The following is a 26,448-nucleotide window of genomic DNA, read 5'->3' on the forward strand; positions in this document are numbered from 1 at the left end:
CATCCATCGGATATTACGTATTCCTACTCATGGCCTCTGGGGATCAGAGTTGAGTTTCCTTAATAAGGCCTGCCCCGCTCTGCCTTTTTATTGGCTTTCCCTGATATTCTATGCGCTCGGTCACTCCTGTGCAACTCCAGGCCAATGAAGGCTTTCCTTCTCCTCCCAGTGTTTTACGTTCCTGTGCATTTAAAGGTCTTAAAAGTTAAAGAGGTTACTGTCCGCACCCAAGCCCCAAACTGAGTCGTGTGTGCTTCACCTCGAGCACAGACCACATTCAGCAACTGCGGGCAACGGTCATTCGTGTGTGTGTGTGACCGTGACATAAACCTTACCATCACAACCAACAAAGACAACCATTTAGAAGTAGAATAGGTTTGATAAAAGGGCAGTCAAGAGTCTCAAAATGCACTGTGAGGTGACAGCATAAACCGCTTGTCTACCGCTCTCTTTTGCTTGTCCACTTTTGTCGAAAAATTTGCTTCACGTATACCCACTGACTCCAGGGTTCTCCCACTGAGGGGTATTTAAAAATCAAGCCACCCAGAGGAATGACTGCTTATTGGTTGATGTTTTATTCATTTTCTTAATGATGACTTAATTACTCAGGGGACATGACCTCATTCAGAGAAGGCTGCAGGCAACAGCACTGAGTAGATTTACGTGTTTTGTACAACAGAAGTAAAACTTCCCTCTGAATCTGTCGTCTCTGCTGAGAGCTGTCACTTCTCTGTCAGAAAACTACAAAGGTTAATACTGGAGAAACAATGGGTTGGTTAATAGATTACTGATCGGGTACTTGGCAGCAGTGTCATTCGTTGAGCAAAAGTTTGTGGTTTCAGCCACCCAAAGGTAGAAATTAGCTGTTTTAGCTGCTTGATCTCTGGGAACCTACTTTCCTTTCTACAGAGAACTACAAATCTAGATGGCAAGTTGAAAAGTGAAAAAAATGACACAAGCTACACAAGCAGTAGTGGTTTATTAGTAATAACTGATTATCAAAAACAATATTCATCAAATGACAAATATAGACGAGTAAGTTATGTAACAGTACAGGCTTACTGGTAAACTTCAGTTGTTACGTACTCTGGCGCGAGCCGAATGAGGGCACGAGTGGTTGTTTTTTCATATGGGTCATCTAAGGCTTGTTGCATTAGGTTTATGGCAAAGTTCCACATATTACATAAGCATTTCATCCATTAGCATGTCACAGTTAATAAAGTAGAAACATTCATTCTGCCAGACGACATCAATTCATTGTGCTCAGTTTCTGGAAACCACCCAAAAATACAAAGTAATAAAATAAAAGAAGTGCAAACACCGTTAGAGCATTGGTTAACAGCAAATGCTGTTGCCATCTCCGCCATGCTCACACATTTTTGAGTCCAGACTCCATTTAACCAGCACCATATGGGATCCACATAGTGTTTATCACAGGGTTTCTTCTGCTCTCTACACATGTAAGGCTGCAGGCAGTAGAGCACCAGTATTAGCTAAGATCGCAGCTTCATACAGGGAGGCTCACAGGGTGACAGAAAAAGTTGGAAGCATCGATGAGAGTGTGAATGATTAATTGGACGGCTGTTACCAGTTGCTTAAAGGCATATTGGTATTTAATGTTAGATGATATGTTACAGCGTTATATCTGCATATATCTTGGTTACGGTTCTAAACATGTCTGTCATGCAGTTTTGTTTGGTTTCTCTGGTAAGGCTGCTATTAGGGCTTACTCATTTAAAGGGCAACTCCACCAAGTGTGTTTACAAGTCTTGGGGAGTAAAAAAGTAGTTTAGGTAGTTCACGTTTGTGGTTTCAGAGGAAATCTGATCCATTTCTTCCAGTGATGTCACTCAGTGACTAAGTTGCATCGTGGGTAATGTAGTCACTAGGTTTTGAAAAAGAAGAAGAAGGCAGGTAATATCTCTAGTTCTGCTGTATCGATGATGTTTATTTATTTTTTAACTGTCCATTGGTCCAAGTGTTATTTGGGTGCAGTGTAGACCAGTTGAGTGTTTTTCACAATTTTCACTGGAGACAATTTATCAGATGACATTCTGCTTCCTCTGGAGCCACAAAAGGCTTTATACTACTTTTTTATTATTATTTACTATTTTTCACTTTTTTTCTGGAATTATATTAAAAAGGTGCAATATGTAAAAATTTTAGTTGAAAACACTCAAAAATGTGTATAATGTATCACTAGACCTTCAAAAAAATAACAGTTATGACATAATGGTATCTGTGTATTTTGTTGCAGAGAAATGAGCATGCTCTTCCGGTCTTTCCAGACACTCCCCGAGTTCACAGTCTGGACGGCGAGCTGCACAGCGGACTGAGCTAACTAGCTAACAGTAGTTACAGTTAGCAGCATTTGGCAGTTATTGTGGCGATATGCTGCCTCTTATTTGTTTTAAGTATAAATTTGACAGGTATTCAGTTCTTACATGCTGCACCTTCTAAATGGAATGTCTTTGGATGCTAGACCAAAAGCACAATTTAAAGATGTTGCCTTGGAAATGTTACTATAATTTTCATACATTATATAGACTAAACGATTAATCTGTTAATTGCAAACAATAATCATCACACTAATCGATAACAAAAGAATCGTTTGTCACAGCCCTAGTTGTAATTCAGATCAAGATACCTATACAAATGTTATAGTGTTGTACATTAAACATGGCTAAATAGGTTTTAATCGTGCATTGTATGTCTGGAGTGATTGTCCTTGTTAAAAATCATTTAGGGCAGAAGTTGTATACATTCCTGGCTTGAATAGGAAAATATATTACATTTGTTGACTACAATATATGCGACAAAAATTTGGTCATCTTAATGGCCGGCCACAAAAGCACATCTTGACTTGTGTAACAACATGTTCCTGTGAAGATCTGCCCTGCTCCTCCAAGTGGCCCCTGTGCATCAACTGTACTGAGATGAGTGGAGCTTCTGAGTTCAGCTGACAGAGCCACACTGTCCGCTGCTCAGTCTGCGTCTGATAGATTCAAGCCAGAAAACAGATTGAGGGAGGGGGCTGTCTCACGGGCTTAGGGGGAAACTGGTGCTTTGAAGTGGATTGCGATCATTACTTCCCTCCATGTCTCTGGCACGTTGGCTACGACAAAACTGTGCCGACAGCAATGGACACGCAGTCGGGCTGCTTGTTTTCGCTCTCTTTCTGGTTTTAAATTAGTCTTGTGTTGGTGAGGTTCACTACATTACACTGAGTGTAATTAACATGAGCACACCCAGTGTCCTCTTTATTAGGTACAATCTAATACATCAAATACAATAGTTCTGCCAAGTCAATTTTATGATGCCTATAATCAGTTTACCATGACTCCTGTTTTATGTCACATTAAATACAATATTTCAGTAAGGGGTGATTTAAATATACGCAAATATTATGAAACAAAAAGATATTTTTCTATGACCACACATTATCCAGTATATTGTCTTATCACACAGCCCTCATGTATATTCAGAGAGAATCTAACATTAGAAACACCCCTCAACATAATGCGGTTCATTACAAAACTACCCTTAACTTTGACCTCAATAGTGAAAATGTCATTTGAATTTACAATTTTCTAGCAATGTTACCAAAAGCTGAACATTCAGAGCCTTATAAAAGATGGATGTATGTTATGGCAGAGCTGTTGTATTGGACAGGTGTAGCTGATAAGTGGGCACTGAGTGTGTTTGTCCTACTTGGTTCTCCTGGTATCTAGCAATGCATAGTTTTGAATTTACGGTTTATAAACCAGTTTCAACATATCCATTTCTGAGGTTTCGGCTGCTCCAAACACAAGTGAGATGAACGCTGAAAACGTGAAAACTACATTCGGCATATTCCTCATCAGAGACAGCACTGGACTGGATTCAGGGCAGTGTTAATCAACATGTTTGGCTTCTGGCCCCTTAAGTTAAACTCATGACATCAGAGGTTCCAGCATTACTGATGAGAGCAGATGTGAGCAGGTCAACCAAACTGTTTTTGCCTTTTTGGCCTCTTGAAGGTTTTTCAGTTGGCCTGAAGAAGTGTTAATAAGCACAAAAAATATTAAATCATTTTGTGAATAAATGTGTTTTTTCTTTTTTATCCATTTAATCTTCTTTGGACACAATCTTTTTTTCATGTGCTATTTTTAATGTGGTGTGAAGCACAAATCTCAGAGATGGATAAGTCAAAACTCATATATCAAACTAAGTTTCTAAGATAACACAGAAGTGTGAAAATAGTAATTATATAACATAGATAAACTGACTCTATAACCATCTCAAATCTTGTGTAAACTCCTCAAATCTGAGTCTGTCATTGTGTAATCAACCAAGACTTTTTACCTGCAGCAATGTAATAAATATTTCATGGAAATAGTATCTCCTCACTTCTCCTGCCTTCCATCTTCCACTGGATGGATGTGAATCATGTAGCGTAATCTTGACTATCTCAATATGAGAAATGGTTAGGCTCTCAGCTGCCCTTGTATAATAGGATCACAAAGGATTTGCAGCTGAATTTAAATGTGACACAAGCTGTCTGTTTAGTTTCTTTTTGAAGGCACCGCCCATTTGTTATGTCAGCCACACAGCTAAGGAGGCCAGGTCACAGAGGGCAAAATGGTAATCATTGTCATGCAGACAGTCTCGGGGGGGCAGGGGACAGGTTTTTGAGTCAAGTGGGAGGGTAAAATGTGGCAAAGACAGGTGGGGTTAAATAGTGATGACCTGTTTTGGGGCAGAGTTCATTACACCTGTCATCACTTAATGGACTGTTTGAAAAAGGAATTCTCATTTGACGGCAAGTCCGGTGAACTGTCAGAGACGGTGGCGGAATGAGGGTGGCTGCCGGTGGGTGAGGTAATGTGGCGTGTACGTCTCGCTTCCAGCTCTTCATCCTGAGAATCAGAAGAGTGGTTATTTATCAGTGAAGAGACGAGGAGTTCAAATCACATTTCATCAGAATAACATTCCATGGATCTAATCAAATTAGAAATCAACAGTGGTTGGAAATGTATAATAGACTCCTACTGACTGAAATGATACTGTTGATACACCCCCATCTAATGCATCTGCTTTCTACTGGCAATTTCATTTTGTTCCCTTTCAGTTATTTTATAAAGCCTCAGTTAATAACAAACTAACGCGTTTGCTTTGAGTCAAGCTGAGGACCACTCTGTATGAGTTAACCTCTTTTGACAACCAATCACAATATTAATAAAATTCTTTTCTTAGTAAAAGTTTAGTTATCTAGGTTTAATAGTTTTTACACATTGACGTTAGCTAATTTAACGTAGCCTACCATCGCTAGTTAGAACGTATGGTATTTGTAGAGGCTGTAGCCTGATGTCAGTATGACTAGATACCATGTTAAGATGTGGAAACTAATTTGTGTTAAACTGCAAGAAAGTAACAGCCTACACCAAATAACCCCCCCCAACACACACACACACACACACACACACACACACACACACACACTTACTCATCTTGTCTCTCTCACTCTCTCTAACACACACATGCACACTCTTACGCCCACTGTTAGGAATAGTTGGAATAAATACCTGTTTTGTTTTGTTTTTTTTCAGTAATAAAGGGCAATTGCTTGGTCTATTTAACAGGCCTGTCATTTTCATTATGCATTACTTGGTACTGTTTAATGGTGCAAAATTATTTTTATTAGATTACTCGATAAATTGATGGGATAATCAGTTGAGTTCTTGCTTCTAAAAATATTCGATAGCTGCAGCTATGTGTAATTTGTAGATTATGGCCAGAATTCAAAGGTAGCTCCAAACAAAATAGAGGGCAGCATTTAACCAGAGTAACTGTTAGCTGTGGAGCCAGTGGCTCCACAGTTTGTCTGGACTGGGACCACAGATCAAAGGAGGAGTCACCATTGGAGACAGGGCCCAGCTCGGCAGGACAGCGTATTAAGACTGAACACAGGCTCCAAGACTACCGGAGATCAATTTGCCAACAGGGGATACAGTATGGAGGTGATTTACAGCATCTCTGACAAGTGTGTGTAGCAGGTGAAAAGCACCAGATCATTTTCCTATCTTACTCTGTGAATTGAGGGATACGTTTTGACCAAACCAGAGATTATTGTGGAAAGACGAACCAAGGCTGTTCTGGCGAGTTTAGTTAGCTCATGTCCAGTTTGAATAAAATTGGATTTTGGTGCAATTAAGCTCATCCTAAATCAGTTAAAGAGAGAAAATTCACTTTAGATTTCAGAAGCTGTGTGGTTGTATTTTTAGAAGAAAAATATAAATAGAAGGAAGAGTTTTTCATTTCTCAACATTTTTTAGTTTAGTTTGCTCCTTTAATGGACTAGAATATGTGCCCATGTCTTTCTTTTTCTCTTTTTTTTGGGGACAGGCCTAATTTGGACATTATTATACAAGGGTTAATCAAATCGCGGCCTGACTGCGGGAATTCCCCTTAATGTCGACTCAAAGTCATTGCTCTCCGATGCTCTCAGGCCCTTGGCTTTTTACTTGGACTAACACATTTCGGTGTAATTTCACTAGGTCGCCCTTCAGTGTCATCCAAATATCTTAAAATATATTTCATGGGATTATTGATGACTTTTAAAGCATGAATTGGCCGGGCTCCAAGATGAACCCATTTCTCCTTCTGTGCATTAGCCAACAAGACACTTTTGACTTTCCCAAAGGCGATTTTTAAGAAAAAGTGATGTGTGATGTGTCCAACAAGACTGCTATAGCTACCGATGGGCTTCACTTAATAGAGAAAGCCCCACACTGTCCACCCACACCAGTAGTTCGCACCGTGTCACCAGTCTCCTCCCCTTCAGTGTGCTCTCCATAGCGATTGTAAAGCTCCATGTCAGACAGAGCGCTCTCCAGTGCCTCCTCTTCATAATCAGTGTGATAGTCCGACTCCTCTGATGGAGGGAAGGAGCGGAGGACAGGAAGGAAAAAAGCACATAGTGGGTGAATACATTTGAACTTGTGGCGTGTAGGGAAGAGGGAAGAGGTGGCAAATGAGTGTGGGTGTGCAGGTGAATGAGTCAGAAAGGCAAAACTGTGCAACACTGTGAGAAGTCAAACAGGGCAGTTCGATAAGTGATGGATGACAAACAGGTTATAAATAGAGAGGAAGAAGGAGAAAGATGGCGATATCTGTGAAAAACACTGGTTGCTATATTAAGTTTCTGAATAAAATATGGAAACTGCTTCTAATATTAAATTTGCACAGCTCCTCTGTTCCATCAGTATGTTCAAACCTGCATGTGAGTATGTTGGAGTGTGTGTCGTAGCTTTACCATCCACCAGTACAGGTTTAACGGGCTCGATGCGGGACACAATTTCTGCCAGGTCAGTGAAGGAAGCGTTGGGACACGTAACCACCTGGAAGACACACAATACAATACAATACAATACAATTTTTAAAAAAAACAAAAAACACTGGACACAAGTGGAACAAGAAAAAATAATTCACAGGTAACGCTCTTGAAAGTATAAACATATTGATGCATATATTTCTGCTGTTTTCTGCTGTTAGCCGAGAACAGACAGGTTGTATGTCAATGTCATGTTGTTTTTTTCACAGCTTTGGTAGGTTTGATACTATCAAAAACAGATATTGTTTTAAATATATATCTATAAGGTATCAAAAAGGTACTAAAGTATCAATACTTTTGACAACATTAATGAGTTGACCTTGCAACTGTTAAATGGTTATTCTAAATATTAAAGCAAAATTAAGTAGAAATTGTCATTTTTGTGTGAGTTAGCGCCCCCCACAGTTTCTGAATGCAATACTACTGTTGTAAATAAAAATCCCAGGTCCATGATGGGAAGAATTACATTATTTCCCCAGAGAGTTGCACCCTACAGTCGCGCCTAAAAATAGAAAGGCGCTCATTAACTGCCTCTGTGGGATGTCCATTGTTTTATAGATTTATTTATAAGCATTACAGTTTCAAATCTGCCTGTCTGGCTGTAGCTCTGCCCATCTCTGCAAAACTGTTCAGGTTTATCTGTTAGTTTGTTGCTTTGGTTCTATTGTAGCAACTCCTTTCAGTATCAACCCTGCTTTTTTTTCACTTTCATCCTCCTTGTGTTGCTGCACAGACGGGAGGTAAATATCTCATCTTTCTTCATCATTCTGTCTCCTCCCTCGTTTCATTGGTCCTTTGTCTTTCTTTGACATTGCTGGGGGAAAAAATCCAGTGTTCGGTAAATTTGTTTCTCTGTACTTTAAGAACAAACTGATATTTTTAATGTTATTGCTTTAACAGCAGTGCAGCCCAAGGCCTTAAACATGAGGAGAAAACACAGCTGACAGCGAGGATAGATTGTACAAACAATAACAACTGAGAGAAAATGCGATCAGTGCAGTTTACCCATTTGGTCGATTAAGGATTTATGTTACATTCCCGCATTAAAATGTCTAAAAACCATTAGACTGTTGTTATATATTTTGACAAATTGTGTACGTAACCCAAATGTTTCCAAAACTTTTCAAACCCAGAGAAATACATAATTTTATTAAAGGTTATATTCAAAAATATTATTGAAATCACAATCTGGCAAGTGCTATATCCAAAATCAGAGAGGCTGCAGAGATAAGACAGAAACCAGTACTGAAGGTCAGTTTTGGTTAAACCATGAGTGCATGATTTTTGGAGTTATAAACTAAATGCATCAGTTTTGTGATGAGAATCTTCAGGAGGACTAGACCCAGACTCTGTTGTTGCTCTGCACTGAACGCTTCCCAATGGCGTTCTTGTCATTTATCCTACAGCCTCCCCATACGTTTCCCCCTCCCCCTTACTTACATTGTTCTTGCCTTGGGTGTTGCGGAACTCCTCCTGGTGTCTGTCTTTCAGCATTTTCTCCACCACTCCGCTGCGACTCCACACGTCAAACACAGTCTTTCCATGCTGGTATCCCACTTCCTGCATTATACACAGATAAGCTCACGCATCAATAATCCTTTTCTCTGCAGCTTTTTAAGACACACCAGAAAATTACAACAACATCAGAATCAAAGGGACAACAACAACATTCTCAAACTTACAGCAATCTCATCAAACTTGCCAAACTCCAGAGTCCGGTATCTGTCGATCGGAGGTCTGATGTACTCGCAGTAGTCACTGTTCTTCACAGACTCCAGCTGCCTAACGCAGCACACGTAGGCCAGCCGAGTCTGAATCTCTGCCATGTTCAACACCTGAGACCACAAGTATAGAAATTAATGAACGCACTTAAGTAAGAAACGCCTCCAAAAATATCCTAATTGTTATTCATAGGACTCATTTACTTAAACGTATCCTCGCACACTCTGTTGTGCCTTTATTTTTAATCAATCCATTACCTTTACTTTCTCCGCTAGGGGGTTGAGGCGTTTCCATAGCAGCCACCAGCCGGAGAGCGAGTCACCGTAATTAGTGAGGTTGGTTTCATCCCGGCTGCCCACGTCAATAGCTATCACCACTTTGGCCCCCATGGAGCGCGCCACATCAGCTGGGAGAGGAGGAGGAGATGGAAAACAAAAGGTGGGAACAGAGAAGAGAGCTTTGAGATAACCATCATGGTAAAATAGAGACGAATTGCACTGAGAGTAAGAATGCCATAGTATTAAAACTGAAGACTCTGCGTAGCAGACCTGGCAAGTTGTTGATGTAGCCTCCGTCCATCAGCAGGTGTCCATCTTTGGGGTCACAGAGTGGAGGCAGATACCCAGACAGAGACATGCTGGCACGAACATACCGCCACAGAGAACCTCAAACAGCAAACAGAAAACTCTTTTAAGTTTTATGAATAACAAGCTGTATGTACTTAGTAATTGCAGCCAACCAACCTAAGCCAAAAACTGACTTATCTCTTCAACCTCAGAGGTTTTTATTCGATTAGAGAGTCAACGCGAACTGTTTACATGGATGATAATAGTGATAAGATGCATTTACATGCCCCAAAAGCATTTTAATCTAAATGTTACTTTTGTGATTAAGTCCCAAATTCTCATAAATTCAGTATTTGATTTATTGACAAAGCAATAAAAATTGTCAACATTCTCGGGTAATTTACACGCTAAAGCCTATCAAAGGAACTTTTGGTGAAAATGATCAACTATGGCAACAACAGACAAAATGATTATTTCGTTTCGGGGAAAAAAATTTGAATAATCTTACCATCAGTGTGTACTCTCATAGCCGAGGCAGTGATATCAGTCGTGATATTGAAATATGGGATCCAAAGGTCCTGCATACACAAAAAGTTACATCGAAACATAACATAGGCTCACATCAGAAAGGAAGTTAATTCTGGATGATCTTCTGCTAAACTGAATTGATTGTCATGTATGTGCTCTTCTTAACACCTGGGTCACTAAAAGGTTCAGCAACCTCATCTCACTCACTTCAATCTGCTTGCTCTTAAAGACGTTGCTGATGCTGGAGTTGAAAGCAGCACCGGAGAACATGGAGGTGACTGGGTACGTCAAATCCAGAACCTTCTTAAACACTGAAGTCATTTCCTGCAGAGAAAGCCAGAGAAGAAAACGGTTGAATGGATCTTGCAGTTATGAAGAGGAAAATAAGTTATTTTCTCCACTACAAAGCAGAATACATCTCTCAAAATCTAAGTTTTATCTTGTTTTGGCTGGTCCTATTAATAACTGACTTATGTGGTAGGATTTAGTTCGGTAAAGTCTTAAATATATTTGAAATTCCCTGATCAATAACTCATAAGCAAAACATTGTTAAAACACAAACGATGAGTCCTTCCTACCGCAGTAAGGTAGACAGCAAGCTACAACCATATTTTCATCAAAACAAGCGTTCCTCTGGGTTGGACATTAACATTGGTCTCTATGTTAAGCCATCAGTGAGACGAAGGCGCAGGGACCGTATACAAAGTGCAACACCGAAAAGAGATACTATAAAAAATATTCAGTAACTTCACTATTATGCAGTGTAGTGTCACCAAAATCACTCTGCACATCAATGGTCTCTTGCTGGTTATTCTACAACTGTTTGTTTGGAAAAAATGTGCTTTGTCAAAATTTTGGGGAATTTCCATTGGGAGAAATATTCAATAACTTCAGTAAAATTCAGTGTAGTGTCACCAAAATCACCTAACCCTAACCCTAGTTAAAAAAAAACTGTTTTCTAATGTAACATTAACTTGATATTGGTATTAAAAACAATTTCTTAATACATAATCCATGTCTTAAATTAGGATGTTACGGTATCTATCTGAAAGGTAAATCACTGAATTTTACTCAGTGGCCTTTGTGCCCCTAAAAAAAAAAAAAAAATTCTAACCCTTGGCTGGACACATAACACATGTCCGGCCTGCATATCTGACCAAGCGTGTCAAATTAGCCATTATGGCGAACACATTTTATCTGTGACACAGGATATAAAAAGGTTCTTAATGTGCAAACCATCCAGGCCTGTATCAGCAAATCTAACCCATTACTTTTGATGGTTAATTCTGTCAAAATTAGAATGGGGGCCTCAACTTGAAATTTCAGAAAGTGCTATTAAAGAGTCACCTTCACAAGGACAGACTCACAAGCAGAAAATTGGAACCGCTTAAAGTGGAAGAGGAGCTGCTGAAATGGAAGCTTCTCTTCCACAAAACAGAAAAATGTTTTTCTACTAAATCATCCCGAATGAATTTTGGACCCTGTCACAAGTGTCAAAAATGGTTTCAAACATAATAATAATGAATGCTAATTTCAATTTTATCACCACCCCCATCCCTCTATATTTATTTCCTGCCACCTTTATATTGTCCCATGTCTAATGAAAGAAAAAACGCAACCCAAGACACCAGAAACTGAGTTATAATAGTGGGGACATGGGACATGAATTTGTCTTTTCAATGCAGTGGGTTAACAACATGTTTTGTTTCTCACCATTGCCCATTCTCTGGCCCTCACTCTCATTCGGCTGTAGCTACGGTCCTCAGCATATAGTGCTCCCATCAGGGAACCAATGGAGGTGCCACCAATTAGGTCCACTGGGATGCCAGCCTCACAGATAGCCCGCATTATCCCCACCTGGGAGCAGCCCCTGAACAAGAGGTGGTAAGTAAACATTGGAAGATAGAGAGAAATGTAAAAAGGTTACGTATTGTATAAAAGAGAGATTCTAATGTCTTTTTTTTTTTTATCATAAAGCAGGTCTAAGAGCTGTGTAAATACGGTCAGGACTGCTGTGTCGTTGTGGTGTCAACTATACAGTGACAGCCCGTAGCCATATCCCCCACACAGCCATGATTGAAAAAAACAGAGACAGAGCTGAGGCGGAAAATACAGTGGATGGTGCCTGCTCTGGCATGTGACAGCTGGCCAGTCAGAGCAGACTGAGCTTTTTGGGAAGGGGAAGTTAAGCCTGAAACACACTGTGGCAACCACTGGCCATCTGAAGCATTAGGGGAGACGAGTTTGGGAACAAATCTAAGACTAACGCCACCCAGTGTTAAGGAGACCTACTGCATCTTGCACAAGCGCTGAACGTACACGCTACTGTGGATTTGGCAGCCATCGAAGTGGTATGTTTAATGCAACTTTTCTGCCGAACGGGTGGACAAGAGGCAATGGAGTGGTCGGATATAAGCAGTTGGCCATTGGTCTGGGCTGTGTGTGGGGGGCCTTTAAAGAGACAGACTAAAATGGAGTATTCAGAGAAAGACGACATTGAGGCGCTGCAGTAATGAACAGTACTACAAAAATAATGATTTTTAACATCAAAGCATGTTAACATTTTCAAGAAAACACCAAATGTAAAAGTATGAACCTGAAAATTAGCATATCATGGAGCTTTTAACCAAAAACACTACAATATTTTGGCATAATTTTATCATATTCAGGTCCTAGATTACAACACATTATAACGTGAATTTAAGAATAACAGTTTGGGGTGAAGACACTGGGGTGGCGTTACCTGGCCCCTCCTCCTCCCAGGATAATGGCAATAGCATTGCCCGTGAGGACACGAGCCAAGCGGGAGAAGTCTGAGTGGCGGTCTGCTGGCTTCTCAAACACACGCTGATACAGCTCCAACTGGAAATAAAAGAGGGGTAAATGACTGTAATGGTAGTAGAATGAGGAGGATAAAAACATGAGTGGATGAGAAATTAAACATTATGAGGAAATACAAAATGAAAGAGGGGAAATAAGAGGGAACAGCCTGAAGGGGATAAAGGGACATGCCTCGATCTGCAGATGAGAGATTAGAATAAACTGACACTCCAGTTGTGTTTCCCAGTCCTACCAGTTTGGGCAGGCTCCTCTTTGAGAAGACCCTTCTGGGACAAGAGAGGTGGAGGTGTCTGGAGATCCAGCTGCGCATGTTGAGCCAATCCACAGTTCCTTTGGGTGGGGGGCCATCTTCTCTGTGCAGCAGCACCAGCTGTTTCTGGGCACGCACTGCACTTCCTTCCAACATACGCTCCAGCTAGAGGGAAGCCATCAAACACAGATGTGTCTGAACATTTTATACACCCTCTCTTTCTACAGAGTAGCTCCTGTTGATGCCTGCGCAGATTTTTGAGCACTTGCCCAGAAAAATACTGCAAACTTGTGACAAGTGGAGAGTACACAAGGTTTAAGTGAGCACAGATTCAGCATGTGTACAGGAGTGTGATTGCAGTTTCTTGGTTGTGTTTGGGAATAACTTCAGGTTTGTCTTCGGGGTCAAATCAGGGACCATTTTTTTTAAATACACCATTATGTGTATTGTGTGTGTGCCCTCAAAGATAAAATCAACCCAGAGCAATGACTCACTCTGTGCAAATATTGATCCATTTCTCCCACCATCGCCTGTTAAACGGGGATACATATCTTACTTTTCTCGGTGCTCATTTTTCCCCTTTGAAAGCAATTATCTTTCCTTCCATCAGCTGTGCGAACGCTTCCTCTCTCACTCACCCCCTCTTTCACAACATCCATCCACCCTTTGCTCATTTCTCCTGCATGCCCAAGGGTAAAATACAAACCTTTCGCAGCCGCTGCGACCATTAAGTTGGTTAAAGCACTTGGTGTAGCCATGTATCAAGAGCATAACGATCAGCATCAAATCAGACTTTACCAAGACCTCTGCCTGGTGACACACCTCCAGAGCTCAGTTAATAATAATTGGGGTGGTGATTTCTCTGAGGAGAAATCCTAACAGTTTAATCAGAACTGGTCAGCTGTAACATGGACCATTAACCCAGCCCAAAGACGGAGCACAAAATTAATTTATTTGTCCAAAAATATTTGGCAAGCGGTGTGGCTAATCAATATAGTCGGTAAGTGATTCTGAAAATATGAAATGTAAAAATGCCAAAATAAACTGGAGTGGATGTATCACACGGTGATGGAAGATTTGCTTTGTTTCACATAATTGTAAATTGATTGTAAACCCATCAACAAAAACTGGATACCTTCACTCTTGGCAACTGTTTCTACTCTCACCTCCCCAACAGCAGGATCCTGCTCGCCCAGTCCTACGATTATGATGCAGTCGGCCTGACGGATGCACCGCTGAGTCCACGGGGTCAGTGTGTAGTCGGTCTGGTAAAGAACTATGCGATGGATGTCTTCCTGTTGGCCCAGCCAGCTGGACAGACGGTATTCATGGACACTGAGGAGGAGAGGAGTCCATTAATGACAGGCGGCATTGTCTAGCTGGCAGCACACAGTAGATCCATTTCCTCTGTTGCGCCAAGACAGCATACTTGAACCGAATTTGATGAGTGAGTCAGAAACACGGAAAGCCCAAACTAAAAAATTTTAACAGCCCAACTGGTAGAATGACAGACGAGAAGCTCAAGACAATTGAATTTTATTTGGGGGGCAGTAGCGCAAATTCTCAAGCTGCCACAAAACAAACCTGTCTAGTGCTGCAGCTCCAAGTCGCTGTTTAATGATATCACTGGTCAGCAGAAGAGTGGGACCTGCATGTAAAAGAGACACAGCGATTACAGTCGATATGTCACGGCGCAGAACTTAACGTAGCTTCCTTGACAGTTCTGGATGGGGTTAGGAGTTCTCAATCAAAATATTACAATAAACCACACACTCACACATGCTAGGACAGTGTGCCTCTGACTGCCTTAAATGCACTTGTCAGAAGTATTGTACACACAACTAGGCTAGATTGTGCGTAAGTAGTAGCAGTACGGTAGCCAGATTTTAAACAGGATCTAGACATCTACATACATATGTATTTTTTTGTCTTACCTATTGCCATGAGTGCATGCTGCAGCTCCATGGTGAAGGTAGTGAGAGGTACCTCTTCCGATACAGGCAGGACTGTCACAGTGGAGAGGTTAGACGCTTGGTTCCCTGCATCCCACTTACTGCCAGAGGTGTGGAGAGCCAAACTGCGAGCTGGAGACATGCATACATATTAGGAAATATCATTTTTTCACAGTGAATGGAGATAAACACCAACACAAATGAGGCAGCCATGAACAGCAGGGGGATGCTGCACATACCTGTCAGAGGACCGTTGACCTGCTGGAGGATCTTCTGTCCCAGTAGGTGGATCAACCTGGTAACAACCTGAGAAGCACAAACATTTTAAAAAGGGGCTCTGTGTTACTTATGAGTAGGGCTCGGGTGCCTCATGGAGGTAAGTGACATTGATTATGGTAGATTTTGGGTCATGGTCTCCCTATGAAGCGAAAAGTGTGGATTCAACACACGTATGAACCGGCCTTACAGCTGAGGACAAGCTGCAGCTAAAAAACTCTGCTCACAATCAACTGAAGTGTGGGAGTATTTTAGACAGAGCTGTGCAAATTGGAAATGGCTTATCGCGGCAGTGCAACTTCTCTGCACGGACACTTGAGGCAACAGCATCTCGGGAGTGTTTGTCAAGACAGCAGAGATGGAGAGACAGCACAATTCTGTTTCCTTTTCATCTCGACCCAAGCATGATATGTTAGGAATATCAACACAAGGAATTTGTTTCTGTCAGTAGTAGTCACTTCATTTTCCAAATGTTTTTTCATCATCCACATGTTAAAATAAATGAGATATTGCTGCTGTTATTGTAATGTTATACCACATGCCATCTTGTTATTTGGCTTTTTTTATATTTTCTGTCAACTTCAAAGTTTGGATGAAAAACTGGCTTGTTGCAGTCTGTACCTCATCTTCTGACCTCATGGTTGAGCGTAAAAGAGAAAGGCAAATCATTTTTGGAACCCTTTACCCATTTTATGTCCATCTGATCAATCATTTTAACACTCATTATCAGCGGCCACATTAAATCAACTTAGTATTTTAAAACTGTCTTTTGAAAATCACAACACACACGCTGTGAGTCCACAAATAACTAATTGTGTTTTGACATCTCTTCACCCTACCTGTGGGAACTTCCTTTTGATGGAGCTGAGAGCCCCCTCTGGTAACTTGGCCAGCTCAGAGTCTCGTACAGCGTGCACTGTGGTGGCTCTGTTCTGATGGGTCAGAGCCTCCACCTGCACAGAAAGGACAAAAAGGACAAAGCACACTATTTTACTATGTTGGCAAACACAAAGGTCATTAAAAAGTAAAAGCAAACATGTTTAATCATTTCTGAACAATACAACAAATAACGTAATGTACTGCCAAATAAATATTCACATTATCACTTCAGGATTTACTTAAAAAAAACTATGTACCCAACTTTACTTTTTTCTATTGTTATTTCCATGAATTTAATATAAATAAGATCTCTCCTTCTGAGCTGACGTCAACAGAGACACACTAAATATGTCTCTGAATGTGAACTGTAACAATTTTATTCCCACCGTCACCAACAGCTTCCCTCCTCCAGGTAACAGTAACCATAGCATCCATCAACCTGGGTATTATTAGAAGCATGGTGGCAGAAAACAGCCCAATAGGAAAAGTGGGTGAAGTGTAACAAAGTGACTTTGCTTTACGTTGTTGATCAAAATGGGGAAGAAAAATAAACTTCCTGGCATTAGATATCCCTTTTTACATGTTAATCCACGAAGGACAACACAACAAATGTATGCAAACACTTTCCATATTGCCGGTAAATGTATTGATATAACTGAATATAAATTTCTTGTGTGTTTGAAGTTTTCTCAAAAAGAGTCTAAGACGAAGTGTCTGTCATGATGTATGTATGCATAAATTAATAGGAGTACATGTGAACTGTGACAGTAAAGTGTAAAAATGGATGGGTTTAATAGACAAGTTTGTTGTTTGGATATAGTGCATTAATATCATAAAGACGAAGCGTTTCGCCAATTTCAGCTTGGCTGCAGTGAAGGTTAGTTACCTTTTCTCTCTAAATATTCATAAAAAGGTCTTGGTTGAGATTTATTTACTGGCAGTGATACTGGTCTTCATGCATTCTGGAAGCCACTGTTTCCTCAATCATACATACTGACAGCGAATATGCTGTGAATGTGATGACTAACTACTGTTAATGACTGAAACTGTTTTCCTTCTGCATATTGAAGACATAATTTAAAGAAAAACTCATTACGGTTTATCCTGGTGTGCTGTCATTAATATTTATGAGGATACCAGAAGTGAAAACAATTTTGACAGTTCACACATTCAGAGTTTTCACCATTCTATCCACCATCTGTCTTTTTCCCCAACCATGATGATCCTTACCACTCCAATCAGGTCCCCACGTCCGTACTCTCCTATCAGCTCCTTCTTGCCATCCTCCTTCATGATGACAGAGCGCAGTCGGCCACTCAGAACAATAAAAGTACTGTCTGACTTCTCTCCCTGCCTGAAAAATATACAAATAACTTCAACTCATGCAAATAAGCAATAAGCTTGTGAACCAGAAGCAAATTTAAGAATGAAGTTGCCTCCATTGTTGACATGAATTCAGTAAAGCTGGCCTTGTTTAATGATGGTTATCAGTACCTGTAGACCGCCCTGCCAGCTTCCACAGCCATCCAGTCGAGAGCAAAATCAATCTGTCGGACGAAAGTCGACATCCTCTTCACCACTGTGTGAGCCACATTCAGCACAACCTTTGGCTCCACGCGCATTATCCTGAGGAATGGACAAAAAAAACATTATTAATGCTAAATGTAACAAATCATAATAATCTGCATAAACAGTTAGGGTTAGGTTAGGTTAAGGTTTTACAGATTGTATATCTTTTATATCTACAGTTTGGATACAAAGCCATCAAGCTCCACTGTATCTTTACTGTCTTTCTAAGGCAGTGCAAAACACTACACAGTATGATTTAAGTGCATATTTCTACATTTATAGGTTTGTTCATGTGTGTCCATGTGACTGACTCATAGAAGTGGGTTTTGGAAATGGAGAGGAAGCTGCAGTCTCGCTGGGCACGGACAGTGAATATGAGGGGCTCTCCGGTAAGGACAGCGAGTTGACCGACAAGCTCTCCGGGGTGCGTCAAAAACAGACGTGTCTCTTCTTCTCGGTCAATCATCCTCTGGTAAACGTGGAGGAGGCCGGAAATCACAAACTGGATGCTCACCTCCTGAAGCACCAAAAGAAGAAAAGAAGGGTACACATTTGACAGTCTGAATATGAATTCTAAGATACAGGCTTGCTAGTGGACATGAATATCACAGTTATCATAGCAGCATTAGTTTAACTTTGCATGCTTGACCAACATAGGGCTACACCCTCCAACAACCAACACTTACTCTCCAACAACCAACACTGGCTCATGGACCACTCATTGACTGTCTGCTCTAGGATTTAAAACCGGACTAACATGGCGGCTCTTTTGGAAATGCTCCATATATAAAGATAAAATAGTTTGCAGAAATGTAATTCTGAGGACATTTTCAGCATGTAATAAGCCCAGCATCTGCCAAATCTGTCTTTATAGTTTTTAGCAGTTTCCAGACGGGGCATGTCGCCCTGGACATCCCTGATTTGCATAAAATAGCCTAGATCTCAACTTTAACATTGTCTCTTGAAACACAACACTATGCTAACAGAAAGCATTGCGTGGCTGCTCACAAAGACAGCGAACAGAAAGCATAGAAACAACAGATCCTATAGACACATACAGGTAGAGTAAGCAGTCATGGTAGTTGCTAAAATGCTTTACTTTGATTGGATGATGATACTGTCCCCATCCTATGAAACAAACTATCACTTGGAGGACAGGAGCAGCAGTCAAACAAAACTTGTCTGCTAAAGTACAATAAATAGAATGCAGTTAAGGTGCTCTTGGAAGCCACCACAGAGCACATTTAACACATAAATGACTAAAGTGCTCTACCAGTGAACCTAGTCGTGCCTCTGCACCCCTCCATGGCTTGAAAAAGACGAGTGAAAACAAGCACCTCTCCATTAAATCTTCAGTGTCAAGAGACAGACAGAATATTGTAACTGATTTGTAGCTTGTTTTTCACCTGGTCTCCTTGACGAGCCACCACAGAACCAGCTTTGACTTGATGGAGGGTCACTCTGCCCTCAAGTAGACTGGGATCCTGCAACAGAAATAAAAATAGACTTGACTAAAAATTATTCAATATAACTGCTTATTTATATTATCAAATCAAGACACCAAGCTCTCTGAAAGAAACAGGCAACAGAATTTTCCCATGTTGCACAATATTAGTGCAATATTAGTATTTGTTTTGAAAGATGACGTAACCCCTAAAATAATTTACGCTAGCCGATGCTAATTTTCTGTGATGAACCCCTCACCTGCAGCTGGATGATTCCCAGCAGGTCTCTCTTAGCAGCCTGGAGGATTGTGCTGCTCTTGCTGAGACTGATGGCATCAGAGTGCCCCCCGCAGTCTGTGTAGTGAAACACTTCAGAGGGCGTGTGCTGCATAGTCACACTCTTCTTCTGACTGGGCTAAAAAGACAAATATAAGAGGGTGACTGAGGAGGAAGAGCAAGACGAGAATAGAAGCAGAAGGTGCATTGGAAACTGGGATATGGTGTTGCATAAGAGGTGATATGGCAGGAGGGTCTTACTCTATGAGTGACAGGACTGGATGGAGCCTCATCTATAGTGACTCGAGCTCGTTCACAAGCCATGTTCAGGTCATTACCTGCAACTCGGGACAAAAAGAGGAGGATAATGAGTTTTAGGCATGTCTGTGTCCGGGTCTCTATGTGTGTGTCCTTGCTTTCAGATCAGTGACTGCGATAAGTCTGTGCAGGAAATTAATACAGACATATGCCATTTGGTGATCGCTTATGTCCAAGACCCACCTGCACAGTCGGTGGGCATCGAGATGGATCGCTGCTTCCTGTAGCTATTCGGAGGGCTGTCCTTCATGCCATCTGTTTATTGTAAAGTGAAGCGCCAGAACTGGATCAGTCTCAACAAAACACAGGGTACCATCTTATACTTGTGTGTGTTTAGAATAATGTATGTGAGTGAGTGACCTGTCTCTGTGGGGCTTTCCGTGGTCCCAGCGGGTAACTCGTCCTGGAAGTGCAAACGACGAGGCGTCTTCCCAGAATTCACCTCTCCCATCACACTGTTTATATTGGACAAGGGCACCGCCTGACTCTCCTGTCAGTGAGGCAAGAAAACAACGTTCAATTAGTGATGAAAATGTTTTATTCATTATAGTTTTGAAGCTCAGGAAAATGAACACATTAGTTAGATGGGCTGTGCAAAAATGATAAACTCCAGAAAGTAGAAATAACAGTGAAGTATTGGAGTTACTTGTTAGCTGGGATCATTTAGAGACTTATCACGACTACAACAATCAATACAAATATCGTTAAAACATTCAGAAATGTTATTCCAGTTGTTATAAAGGCAGAGGTTAAAGGTTACTGCCCTCCCTCTCTTCTGTGGAGGGACTGAAAATCCTTTTTACTCATTTTCACTGAAGTATATGAAGGAGCGAGTTATGATACTGTGCTTAATGTTGTGTGAAATTAGCTTGCATGTGTGAGACCGAGTGTGTATGTGCCTTTTTCTCCTTGTTTGTGTACAAGTGCATCACCAGCAGTGCTCTGCATGAGTGTGTAAGCACACACACAAATATGCGTGCGCTAATTAATTTCCCTCCTACCGGATTGAAGAGCTCAGTGGTTAGGCCCAGATAGTTATGTAACGCCAAGAAGGTGACTCTTTGGAGGCGCACCATGATTATCTGCAACACACACAAAAACAAACACCGAGGTAAACAGAGCAAAACATATTCTACATCAGATTGTGGTTACACCCAAATTAGATAAAAAATGATTACATTTTCTTTCATAATGAGGTGTTCCAGACAATGGAACACTACATACTGTATATTTACTGAGAGACAGTCTGTTACCTGGATGACACGAACAAGTGTCTCTGGGTATTTCTTAAACACAGACTCAAAGGCTGATGCAGGTAAACGTAAGATGGTGGAGCGAGTTGCAGCCCGTGCCAGTACAGTCTTATATGGAGCTGGATAACCCTGGCAAAGACCGGAAGAAACAGTTAGAAAGGACAGAGCAAAGACAGAGGAGTAGTCAGTAGTCACTAAAACTTCATATACATGTTTATACATGTACATTTCTTCAAGGCATCATGATTTTATTAAATAAATTGTTATTCTAAGCTTTGATTTCTTGATGATATTACAGTGTTTAAAGTCACTCTCAATAATCTTCTGAATAAAAGCAACATTAGTGATGAAAAAAGATTTTCATGAATCATGAAACTCAAGATGCAGATGCATTCCTCCTCACCATTATAGAAACCCTAAAATATGCAACTTAAAGTGAAGAAGTTTAACTTGAACAGAATAACAAACAAAACAGTGTGAGTGTGGCAGCACAGGAAATTTAAACAAAACAGAACATGCCACTTGACAAAATAACAAATTAGTAATCACTTGACACACAGGGATATGAGGTTAATGGATAAACAAATTGAGCTTAACAAAAAAATGCTTCTGTACGAGCCAGGATTGTGTGGAACAATGGAGAGCAGACAGAGAAATGAGACAAAAACAGATCAAAGGGCAAATGAGGACAAAAGCAGAGCTAGCCTGATGTGCAGATGGAGAAGAAATAAAAGCTCACAGTGATGATGTCCAGAATACTGAGCAGACTGTGGACACTGTCCCCTGGGTGCACGTCCTTCACCACTGGTTCTGTGCCATCCTAAAAAACAGGAAAACACGAATAGAAGAAATGAAGCCACCAGCAGTCTTCATTCAACCTCAACTGTGAAGTCAACTTTGGAATCACACTCAAAGATTGTACATACTGCCAAAAACCAGCAGCAGACAAGAAAACACATTTAAAGACATAGAAGGGTTTGGAAGGCCATGATTATTCTTCCTCAGCAGACTGCATCAAGATTAATGTTGCAATGCTGCCCTCTTCTGTTTAGAAGTGTGTATAGGCCCGTGCTTCCCATTTTATTAAAATGAAGTTTCACAAGCATTAATGAGCCAAGGTGCCATCACTGATGTCCTGTTCCAGAGTTGGGATCATGTAGCAATAAAACTTGATGTCTTGATATTAACATTGTTTATCAGTGTAGACACAATTTTGTGTTTCTGTTTGATATATTTGTAAACTAACAATGAATCAAATGATTGTGTTTGATATGAAGGGTTGATTCATCATAAAATGTCAAAGTGCACTGTTATGGAGGACTGAAACTAAAAACTACATTAACCCGTAGGAGTCCAGGGTATAATTGGCCGTTTTTGACTATTTTTGATTTTACCATTATATTTCACCTTAAAAATTATTTACCTTGCCTTGTTTGGTGTCATTATTTTCAGCACAACCTCACATGTGTGAATCTACAATTATTTTTTCATTTTGATACACTGTATTAACACAATGGACCTAAAATCACAAAAAAATCATAAAATCCGAGTAGAAAAAAGATTTTTTAGATTTTTGATTGTGAAAACCACAAATATGTTTAATGAACCAATTTTATTACTTAGAATGCAAATACAAATTGTTGTTTGCTAAAATTGTGCATACGTTTTTGAAATTTACAAAGTTATAAGTAACTGTTTACATTTAAATGCAGGCAATGCCTCAAACTCAGGGCTTCTCAGCTCTCCTGCCTGTTCCACATTCAGAAGTCTCCTCATTGTTTTGACTCATAAAACAAAAAAAGACTACACAACACACTAAACACACTACACTAAACACTATGACACACTAATTACACACTCCAAACACGCTAAATGTCACAAATCTCTCAACTCTCACAACTCGCCATCTCTATCGCTGTCTGTGTCTCTGTCCCCGTCCCTCAGCAACCAAATCACGTAATTTATAACATAATTTTGTGATTGGTTGATGTTATGCCTTTTTCCAGCAACAGGATTGTTTTTTTTTGCTTGTAAACACTTCGTGCTTGCGGACACTTTCGCGAGGCCAGCCCGTTTTTATCGCTTCATCCTGCACCAAGGAAGCCGGAGTACCCGGGAGAACAGGGAGAACATACAAACTCCACACAGAAAGATCCCAGGCATCCCAGGCATCCCAACCGGGACGCGAACCGGCGATCTTCTAGCTGTGAGGCAGCAGTGCTAGCCACTGGGCCACTGTGCAGCCCCACCTGAGGAACATCTGAGGGAAAACCACAAAACATTTTCTCAATAAAATATGATCTAGATCAGAGTCCTGGTCGAAGCCGCTACAAATCCCTTCGGTGAGTCTGACACCGGTTGATGTCATTTTTTTATGTTGTTGTGGCCGTACAAAAATAACTCAATAAATCAGAAAATTAATAAATAAAATCTAACAAAATTGGGAAAGTAAATAAGTAGAATAATTTATACATAATTTCTATTATTTTCGGTGCATTTAATGGAATTTTTGATCTTGGTTTCAGTCCTCTATAAACAAGAACCACTATAAGACAAAACCAAGTTGAGGGTTTTTTCCAAAAAGATGATTAACTGAAAATCAACATGCAATCTACGTACATTCTCCTGGATACAGAGCTCGAGTTGTCCATCTTGGACCACGTAGATGCTATCGTCATCATCTCCTGGCCTGAACAGGCCTTCACCTTCCTGCAGCTCAATCAACACCATGTGGCGGCACAGCTCTAGAAACAGGGGCTTGTCAAAATGACCCAAGACCCTAGAACAAGTTGCAGAACACACGCATCATGAAAAAAATGGGAGAAACAACGGGGGATGTAAAAGTTGGATATCTATCTACCTGACATTCTTCAGCATATAAAGGACCTCAGAGGGCAGGTTTGAACTCTGCACATCAAATTCTGTTAGGTCAGCCTCCAGCAGGGAGGGCGGAGGTTCCTTGGGCTGCAGGGTGGGAGGATCTTTACGGATCCTAAGGATTCTGTTGACAGGAGCAAAATAGAAAATAGTCTACAAATTCCTGTAATCAAGATTCTCAACCAGGTTCAAAACAAATCCGATGAACTGTATAACTTGCACACAGAATTAAAAAATGTTTTAATGGAGCATACTTGCGAGCTATGCTTAGAACTTTGGTTCTTTTCCGTATACGCTGTGGTTGCTTTGATACTGAGGTAGAGGTGGGAGGAGGAATGGAAGACAGCGTCTGGACCTTAGAAACAAAAACATTTTCAAGATTTCAAGGTTTAAAATTTGTTATCTTATAAATATTTTCTGTATAGACACAAATGTAGACACAATTAATGGAGACAGGTGGAGAAGAAAAAGTGTTTTGAAATTGCTTGATTAAATGATTAATATTATCAAGCAGACTGACATTCATTTTCATTTACCTAATTTATATTATTCAGATAAAATGATCAGACTGTAAAAAAATGTGTAAACTGTAAACTGCAAATTAAAATGCATATGATTGTGAGAGAAAAAGAGAAAACCTTTCGCATTATTTTCCTTCCATAGAAGAGCACTTTATCTCTTTTCCTGAAGCGATAGTGAGGCACACCAGGCTGCTGTTCACCTTGTCAGAGAAACAAAGTATCCAAAATGCACATAAGGCCATGTTAAGACCACATTCTGAAGTAAGCTTGAATGAAAACAAGAATGAATTTGAGGATGGAGAACTTACGGGAAAGCTTGAATCTCCTGTAAAGGAAGAGCACCACAATCCCAATCAGAGAGACAGCGACTGCAGCTCCAATCAGTACACCTGTGAGCTAGATGACAGACAGTAGCATTACAACTATAGTATGTAAGGTGAGAAGGCATCGCAGTGTAGCTGCAGACTATATTGCTGCCTGTTTAGTAACATTATCCTTCAAAGTCCAAAGTTGTGTCCCAGTTAAATCCCACACACTATTTCTAAGCAGGTTAAGTATGAGGTGTGTTTATACTGCAAAGAGATTAAAGAAACAAAGGAGCTGCTCACTGCAGGTTGATTTTAACAAATTGTGTAGGCTTGAGAAATAATTTAAGGAACAAATAAGAATTAAATATGTGATTTTTTTTAAAAAAATTTTTTACTGACATTTACCAAGAAGTTTAAACATAGTGATAATAAAATAAAAGGAAACTTGGTTTTGACAGTCATCAGTTATCATGTGTGGAGATGAGTGTAGTAAACTCAGTGACCTATTGGTCTCAATCATAGTAATCGAGGCTGGAGGGGCGGATTTAATGCACTATTTTCATCAGTGGAAAATGGAACAAAAAGGAGCCCAAAACCAGTTTTACCCATCCAATTACACTGTAAGCGGGGCAGTGCTCTCCTTGCTTGTTGAAATGAATTTAAATGTCGTACCATGGTGGTCTGCATCCTGTCCTCCACAAACTGTTGCACTCGCTCACTGATGCGACTTTTGCTGTTCATCAGAACCTAAAAACACAAGTTAGGTTAGCACAGATACCTACTGACTGCCCATGAAACTGTCGGCTTCAAAATAAAGTCAACTCTGATGTGCCAGCTGCTTAGACATGTTTTAAGAGAAATAGCGACGCTTACTGCATCGGCCAGTTTGCAGGACTCTCCATCATCGTCTCCTTTGCAATTCATCCTGTAAAGCAAGAATGCTGATAAACGCTATGACTGTGAACCAGGTGGTGTCATTTGGCTGATATCGCTACAGAGACAGTTAACTAGCGGTATATGCGAGGAGCTTACATTTTTTCGTAGAGGGCTCACCAGTTGTTGGGAGAAAGGGAAACTATGAAAAGGGGAAGGTGGATTTGTGAAATATCAGCATCTTTCGCTACTCATCCTCATCAGCTGACTTGGTGTTAACAAGGAAACGACAAACTAATGTAATTGCAACAAAGCAACTGGCTGCTGACAATGACTTCAAGTTGCTGTTTAATAGCCTCAGCGTTAGCTATAGCTTGAGGTTAGCTAAAACAACACTAGCTAGCAGCTGACTGTCTGACGTTACCCGCCTTGCTATTAGTTACGGCCAAAGTCAACTTCACATCCAAGCATTAATACATTCTCTTTGTACAGAAAACAGCAGCCTTACTTTTCGGGGGTTTCCGCGGTGTTGCTTCAAGCTCGTAACATTTCCAAACAGACGATGGAGTTAGCAGGTAGCTAACAAAGTTTTCTCTGTGCTGTCACTTGCTTAGCCCCGCCC

The 26,448-nt window shown here is 40.6% G+C and overlaps 1 protein-coding gene and 1 long non-coding RNA gene across 4 annotated transcripts; one reads left to right on the plus strand and one right to left on the minus strand.

The window, feature by feature from the left end:
* Positions 1-960: 960 nt before the first annotated feature.
* On the minus strand, positions 961-26,448 carry pnpla7a (patatin-like phospholipase domain containing 7a). Of its 3 annotated transcripts, XM_037117060.1 has the most exons (37): positions 26,335-26,448; positions 25,986-26,028; positions 25,827-25,878; positions 25,626-25,700; positions 24,954-25,041; positions 24,763-24,845; positions 24,379-24,479; positions 24,108-24,248; positions 23,867-24,026; positions 21,987-22,067; positions 21,248-21,376; positions 20,996-21,076; positions 20,355-20,484; positions 20,178-20,249; positions 19,938-20,014; positions 19,660-19,815; positions 19,362-19,439; positions 18,267-18,472; positions 17,881-18,012; positions 17,617-17,740; positions 16,347-16,460; positions 15,471-15,537; positions 15,214-15,363; positions 14,864-14,927; positions 14,446-14,614; positions 13,262-13,444; positions 12,932-13,050; positions 11,902-12,058; positions 10,396-10,512; positions 10,169-10,238; positions 9,643-9,759; positions 9,352-9,500; positions 9,055-9,207; positions 8,813-8,932; positions 7,295-7,379; positions 6,798-6,913; positions 961-4,898 (listed from the first exon to the last, which is right to left on the minus strand). In XM_037117060.1, coding segments are annotated over exons 2-37 (4,056 nt in total). In that variant the 5' UTR covers positions 25,988-26,028; positions 26,335-26,448; the 3' UTR covers positions 961-4,760. The 3 variants fall into 3 exon arrangements, with proteins under 3 accessions (XP_036972955.1, XP_036972956.1, XP_036972957.1); XM_037117061.1 differs by lacking the exon at positions 25,986-26,028 and having other exon boundaries at positions 26,335-26,431; XM_037117062.1 differs by lacking the exon at positions 6,798-6,913 and having other exon boundaries at positions 4,763-4,898.
* On the plus strand, positions 9,400-12,924 carry LOC119029885. Its single transcript, XR_005078119.1, has 4 exons — positions 9,400-9,532; positions 10,418-10,470; positions 11,942-12,072; positions 12,166-12,924. It is a non-coding gene; the product is annotated as an uncharacterized LOC119029885 (long non-coding RNA).

The sequence above is a fragment of the Acanthopagrus latus genome, chromosome 12 (genome assembly GCF_904848185.1).
Source record: "Acanthopagrus latus isolate v.2019 chromosome 12, fAcaLat1.1, whole genome shotgun sequence".
NCBI lineage: Eukaryota > Metazoa > Chordata > Actinopteri > Spariformes > Sparidae > Acanthopagrus > Acanthopagrus latus.